Consider the following 7,806-nt stretch of genomic DNA (forward strand, 5'->3'; position numbering starts at 1 on the left):
TATATAGTAATATACTATATATATATATATATATTATATATATATAGTTATTATAAACTATATATATATATATATATATATATATATATATATTTATACTTATATATATGTATATATATATGTATGTGTGTGTATATGTATATATATGTATATGTGTGTGTGTGAGAGAGAGAGAGAGAGTGTGTGTGTGTCTGTTTTTAAGTACTTTGCTGAGTGATAAGTAGCCACATCACTGCTGATGTAGTAAATCTTCGCAAACGGCACACTCATGCACATATTCTTGATGCATATTACAAGAGAATATAAGCAACCCCATGGGTATCTATATTTATTTGTGAATGCATATATGATTTTGTATAGTTTTGTATACATATAATAATGTAGGTATTTTTTGCATAAACATGTATGGTTTATGTATACATATAATCATGTAAATCAATAGGAAGATATACATGTATACATTCGTGTGACATTCCAAATTTGCATGTTTTCATACACACACTCTTTCATGTCGACGTATGCGTGTACTTGATGCTGAGACATGCGCACACACATTTTCACTAACACAGACATGCACACACATATATTCACTTACACAGACATGCCTACACACATATTCACATACACAGACATGCACACACACATGTTCACATACACACTCTCTAGTTTCGTTAACTTGGCGAGTAGCCCAGGAGTTATTCGCGGAGCGATATCATTGACTTGGAGATTCAAATACTTCAGGTCCACGAGGGTGTCGAAGATGCCACTGGGAAGACCGACCAAGTCGTTGTTGTATAGGTTGCTGCAGTGTACAATGAAGCATATACCGTTGCAGGAGCTACTAAGCCTTTGGCAATCAAGACGTGTTGGCTTAAGGTCGATTGCATTATGTGGCATTGAAGACTCGCACAGGTACATGTACATGTACATGTAGAGGTGCCCGCTGAGCATGTGTGCAATTCCTCTGTGTAGAGATATTGTCGTCGCATCGCAGGCTGACAAAGTGGCGACTTACAGTGTAACTAGCTTGGTGTTCTGGGCGAAGGCACTTCCAAGCAACTGATTAATAAAGTTGTCATACAGATCCCTGCAGTAGGTAACGGTAGGTAACAGAGGTATGTAGTATTCAGCAAAACAACAGGAAATGAAACAAGATTCACGTTCGTTAGATAAAGGTACCGGGCCAGATCAACGCGGCTGGCTTTCACGCACACCACGTACATACAGTTGAACAAGCTGCGTCAAATCGTCGAAGACACCGGGAGTGAGATACTGGATACTTCTGCTCGCTACGTTTCTGCGAAGGGACGGGAAGGTATAACAGTAGTGTGGTGAGTGGGAGTTGTATATATGCAAGAACTGGAGCAGAAGGATGAAACCCATAGTCATAGTGAACGATATATATATATATATATATATATATATATTCCAACTCATGCACGTCGACTCACAGGTACAGGCACGTCGCTGGAAGCAAAGAGGCCTCCCGGATAAGAACGCCCTGGGCATTCACGCAGAATGTTCCGCAAGTATTGCTCGATACTGTAAAGTGTGTGTTTAGGATACAACTATGAGTCTCGGCACAAATGGTAATATGTGCAGCCTGTAGATCCCTGGGTTCAATGAATATGGAATAAAGATCATTATGTGTATATCTTTATAAAATCGGAATGTGAGATGAACAATACATGTATATCTATAATGCTATGGTGTGTGTCAAATATAAGATCGTGGAAACCAAAAATTCGGCCTCAAACGCTTTAAATTTTGACCTGAAACACACCGATGTCCAAATCCGCGCAGCTCAACTCGCTGCAGTCGCACGATCCGTCGTCCTGTCTTACACAGCCATCAAAGCAACTGTCAGCCGCACACACAGAATCAGACGCACTCGTGCATACGCCGTAAATACACCCAGGAACAGCCGTACACATTTCGCAGGCTCCAGTAGTAGAGTCTGCGTAATACCCCTCGACGCATCCCCCGGTGCATAAGGGGAGAGAGAAGATCTCTACACTATTGGAGGTTGAACTGGTAGCACCGACGTACCTAGCGGGTGGGGTTAGCTCTGCAGTGCATGTCAGTGGGTTGTTGCCCATGTTCCTGTATGGGTAGGGTGGAGGGGGGGGGGGGGTGGGGGGGAAGGAGTGCACGTTGAGAGTTCGGTACTGACTGTGAACCGGTCGGTGGTTTGAGTTTCAACTCTGTGCCATGAGCATTGTTAAGGAGTGACCTGTGAGACGTTTTGGATTTCTCACCGAGATATTACTGACAGCAAAAGTTTTGAGTGAGTGCATGTGAGTGATACTTCAGGATATATATGGACCTGAGAAGGTCTGAGGGTGGATACAAATGAACCTGAAAAGGTCTGAGGGTGGATATAAGTGAACCTGACATGGTCTAAGGATGAGAACTATCGGATCAAATACCGTGCAGCTACAATAGCCGAGATCACACGCTCATCGAGCTCGACGGTATCGTTACCGTTACAAACGGAATAGGACAGTTACCTTGGGGTACGCCACAGGTACAATACCTAAAACCCTAAAATCCTACACAGCTACGTCGTCCTATCGATTGAAACTCAATTGGAAATCACTGCTTACACAAAGTCGAGCGCCAGCTGTTGGTTGAACAGGCCTTCTGGAAGTACTGACAGGAGCGTACTTGAGAATTGCAGTTCTGTGAGTGCCGGTGCGGTATCGAAGTATCCGGCCGGGATGACTTGAATGGGATTGGCGCTGAACCATCTGGTGTTTGTACAGTGAGAGATCAAATGGTTTAGTTCACTCCCGGGCTAGTACTACATGAGGTCCTCTTTGAAGTGCATGCGTATGCTTCTGTGCGTTTGGCTAGCTTTTCCAGAGCACGACTTAATAAGTGCGTAGTGCTTCACTGTTGTTGGCAACTTTCAGTATTCCCACTATTATCATTGTCAAGGAATACATAATTCCAACAACACACCACGGGTAGATAGCAGAAGCCCAGAGCGACTATGAGTGATGTGTCTATTTGTAGCGGAATGTACCCCACTTGCAATTAGAAGACATGCGTCTTTTCATCACTTGTCAGCTGGCTGTGCTTCGTTTTTTGCTTATGGTGGCCATGCAAATGAACCCATTCGCAACAACAATGACAGATGGCAGTAACAACAACGTCAAGCAGACATACACGCCACTAGATCACTGATATACCGGATAGCCAGAGGCGGTACTTACAAAATCTCTAGGTCAGGCACTGTATCCAACATTCCAGTGGGTAGAGTGGTTATCTGGTTTTGACATAAGTCCCTGTGAGAGGTTGATTGCAATAGAACAGTTAGAAAGCCCAGCCCCAAACCTCTTACACCTGCGGTGTATTCATTGTCCATCATATGTATGCCGTCGCACTGCCAGACCCGAATAGTTAGTAAGGCTCGATGAACGAGAATGTATAATGGGGTTGTGATGCAACTCAGATACGAGTGAATGCTTCAGTGACTTGCGATTCTGGCTGAATTCCAAAAGTCTACGAGTGAAACTTATCGAAGGTACATACAGATAGGTCAGTTTGACGTTCTTCGCCAGCAGGGTAGATGGAATCGCCGACGTTGTCAACTCATTCAAGTACAACTCTCTACATTTACCGAATGAAAGTCGAGTCAGAGGGGTTGAGTGTGACAAATACATACTGCATACAATAAACAATGGAGGGAGTCGAATGCATACTTCTGCAATATACATGAAAGGCTTATATGGCTTCAATGTGCATAAGGAATCTCAAAAAAGCTTACAATTCTAGTAGGTCGGTCAGGTCGTCGAAGATCCCAGGAGCAAGAAATTTGATACCTTTACTGATAGCCTTTCTGAGGAACGACAGGAGAATGAAAACAGTCAATAACGTGCACGTCATCCAACAAACGGTTTCGATGGAATCGAAGCTAAAATAGTTATCACTCTATATAGATATTCATATAAATTATATACATATATATACTGTCTTCATATATAATATAACCTTCCAAATACGAAAGTTTGCAACAGTAGGACGATACATAAATGCACCATGTGTATATAATAGTCAAGGCAATAAGAACAGTGTTGAATTTCAACATACATCTCTGTGCACTGTGTCAGGTCTTCACCTCCCATGACTTCGCGGATAAGGACACCTTGATCGTCAACGCAGAATGTTCCGCAGTTGGCATCAATATCAGTAGTAGGAAGTGCTGAGCGGAAATGTAAATTCGAGCATCGACGTTAGCATTGTGATACTGAGTTTGTGCCTAGTCTATACGTTGCTAACGCCACTTGAATGAACTACGTACACTGCAACAGGCTCACCTGTTTGTCCGCTGCAAGTCAGGCTATCACAGGTACACATCCCGCTTCCACCGGGGGGGGCAGTGTTGAAGCAACCGCCGATGCAACCACCGTAGGCACACTGTGTATCGAACGAGCTTGTGCACACCGCCTCTGTACATCCGCTCACAAAGGAACATGATGTACATTGGCCAGTGGTCTTATCCTGGTAAAACCCTTGCTCACAGGCACCAGTGGCGCATCTGAAAGTAGGCTCCCACACGGGCGCGGTAGCAGTATCATTAGCCGTCTGGGATGCTACGCACGTGGACTCCAGGCAGTTGGTGAGGCCCGGGGGACAGGCTTCACATTGACACATGTCAGTCCCAGGGTTGATGGTATCGCACCTCTGTCCTTGTGGGCAAAATCCAAAGGTTTTTCTACCGCTGCTACCTGCTGCACAGTGAGAAATGATACAGTGTCTACATATTTTAGACCGCATTATCTTGATGCACCGAATGGGTCAATACCTATGATTCCGAGCAATAACCGCGTAAGATATTCGTACTTACAAGGCGTCTTTAGAAACACTGAATGCGTGTATATAAACAAGTCTGAACATTTAAAACGGGTTTACCTGGTGAGTAAATACCCTCGCCGTTCAGGCAAGGTGTCGATATATTACGATATCCTGATGACGATTTGGTGAACGAGATCTCGTGCAAGCGCAGTGGCTGCAAGAAAGCGTAGTTCTCCTGAGTAGCGACACACATAGCGTCCAAACAAGGTAAACTACACACGTGTAAGATAATTGTGGAGGTGTGGTCATTGCTGGCCACCGCGAATGCCGCATCAAGATCTGCCTCGGAATGGCTTTTAGCGTACTGTCGAGCACACGCTCCCGTGTTATTTTTGTCATTGGTATTCACGCACCAGTCATAGGTGTCAACATCATCGACATTTGGTGAAATGAGAGAAAGATAGCCAGTTATGTAGGCAACAACCCAGTCGTCATCCATGAGATCCCCATCCTTAGTTATTTGAATCCATCCTCCGTCGCACCAATAGTTGTCAGTTGGCTCTACACTGGATGTGACATAGACTTGCGTAAACGCGAATTGAGTCTGAGTTTCCGTGACAGTGGGCGCTGGTCTATTAGACATGTGATACCATGCCTTGTCGATGATCTTGCCGTTTCCGGCCCTCGTGATGCCCTCCTTTTTGAATAGAAGCTTCTTACCATTGAAACTGGGCCAATAGTTTTCCCAGTCTCCAGATTCGGTGGGGTCGGCAATATCAGTGGAAGAAGAAGCTCCCGTGGTATCTGGCCTTTTGCGACCCCCTGCTGCAACCATTGCATCATCACTATCAAAACCAGCATCGCCTGATATCAACTGTGCCTTTGTCAGACCAGTATAAGTGTTACCATCTGCATCGAATCCATCCATATTGAAAGTCTTGCCTTTGTGTGATAAGTATGCTGAAATCGGCTCCTGCGCGCACACTACGGAGGCAGCAACCACCAATAGAGCTGCTCGAATCCTAAATGACTTCATCGTGTAAATATGCACGACAGCCGATAACGAATACGGAAAGGAAAATTATTATCAACTCACAAAAATGCAAAAGTGATGCTCATACTTCTCTTGATCCTGCGTATTTATTTTGTAAATACTATTTGCAAATTAAAACCTGGTCATTTTCTTGCGTTCAAATATTGAAAGCCGGTTTTCAACACCGATTGTCATAGCCTTCTTGTTTGATTTTCAGAAGGCTATACGTTTGTCCATTATTTTTGTCATACCAACAAGAGGATAAAACAAGTGGTTGACAATTGAACAGCTGTTCCGCACAATCTTTTCAACTTCCACATCACACACAACAAGCACGTTCCAACACACACAAATACAAAACTTCAAAATTGGTGCTAGAGCTGCTGAAGCCTTAATGGTGACTATAAATAAGTTGGGGAACTTGGAACTTGGAACTTGGAGGTTTCAAATAAATTTGGCCAATTTCTTCACACAACACTCAAAAGACAAGAAGATAATCGAAAGAAATATGAACCGTTCAAATCCAATTTCAAAACGCAATGTGTCGCAAACTGCAAACACGATGACAGTATGACACTGTCGTATTTTTATCTACTTTTGATTGTTTTGTTTTTAAAAAAAGGTTTATTGCTTTATTATTTAAACCCTTTAACCAATCATAATACTTGTTGTCAAGGATTGGATCGCATACAACGATATAATTGGTTGAAAATTTTATCTTCTCATCAGTTTGCTCTTGTGTGTGTACCTTTCTTTATTTTTGTCTCATTTTTATTTAGGAGGCTAAAAATATGAAATTTGTTGTCAGCCTTGAGCCTGGACCGCCTGGACGCTGCACCCTAGTAGAGAGAGAAGTCTGGGACTGGGTCTAGAAGTTCTAATATTTATTTGCCGGAACTTCGGAAGTCAGGGCTGTCACTGCGTCAAGCACCAAAACCTCGGAGGGACGAGACACGGCCTGTAAAATATGGGATATATGAGTTTTAGAACCCTACCTTGACCGGAGCGTTTTAATACGGTTCGTGGCAAAAAGACTTCCGTCATTTGAAAGTTCGATAGCAACGAGCATTGGCCATTATATTTACTGGCACCTGTCACAGTGGCACTGCCATTCACAGCCTGAGCTAGTAGTGGTCACAGTCAACTGTGGCCAGGGTGAAAAGTGAAGTCTGAAAGTCTGAACTGGTGAACTTGTGAAATGTGAAATCTCTGAAATGTCAATGGTCAAATGTGAAGATATAAACCAGTCATAATTTTAAGTGTCGCCGGCATTACTCTGTCTTGACTCTCTACATAGTAGATAGAGAGAGAGAGCCTAGTTTCGAGTCTCGATTCTCGAGCCCGTGTTGAGATGATTGTCGAATGTAATCTTTCGTTCGTTTTCATAAGTATCAATCCATGACAATCTGAAATCAAACAATCAATCATTGATTCCAAATCGCAATATTTCGAAAACAGTAAAGAAAATTCCACTCTCTCTCTCCTTCTCCCTCCATCTCTCTTTTTCCCTTTCACTCTCACTCTCTCTCTCTCTGACTATTTATTCTACTCACTTACTCGGTCGGAGGGAGTGAAGTAGGAACTAGAACCTGACATGTCAGTTTTTAAGTGTATAATATATTTTCGGAATATTGTACACTTGCTGTGGTAGAATTATTGTTCATTCTCTTTAGTCGACATACACAGAACGAAACTTTGTATGATCGGTATTTGATACAGATGAATATCCACATGTGAATGTACTCCTCTTTCATGTCCATCAATATATCATTGTCGAATATACACTTATATATGAGATGTCCATCAATTCATCATTGTCGAATATACACTTATATATGAGAACATATTTCTGACAATTACGCAAGCAAACACATACGTAGACTTAACAAACCCACGCTTAAACTATTGCATATAAAAACACGCATATTATGTCAAAATCAACTAAATAAAAATGATACATCAATTTTATATGC

The 7,806-nt window shown here is 42.6% G+C and overlaps 1 protein-coding gene across 1 annotated transcript; it reads right to left on the minus strand.

Annotated features, from left to right (window-relative positions):
• Positions 1 to 4,095: 4,095 nt before the first annotated feature.
• SARC_10138 (hypothetical protein) lies at positions 4,096 to 5,728 on the minus strand (the record flags this gene model as incomplete). The annotated part of the gene is made up of 3 exons (XM_014295825.1): positions 4,096 to 4,207; positions 4,323 to 4,736; positions 4,918 to 5,728. Coding segments are annotated over 3 exons (1,337 nt in total), but the record flags the coding sequence as incomplete, so codon positions are not given.
• Between the last annotated feature and the right edge of the window lie 2,078 nt (positions 5,729 to 7,806).

The sequence above is a fragment of the Sphaeroforma arctica genome, assembly GCF_001186125.1.
Source record: "Sphaeroforma arctica JP610 unplaced genomic scaffold supercont1.1149, whole genome shotgun sequence".
Lineage (NCBI taxonomy): Eukaryota > Ichthyosporea > Ichthyophonida > Sphaeroforma > Sphaeroforma arctica.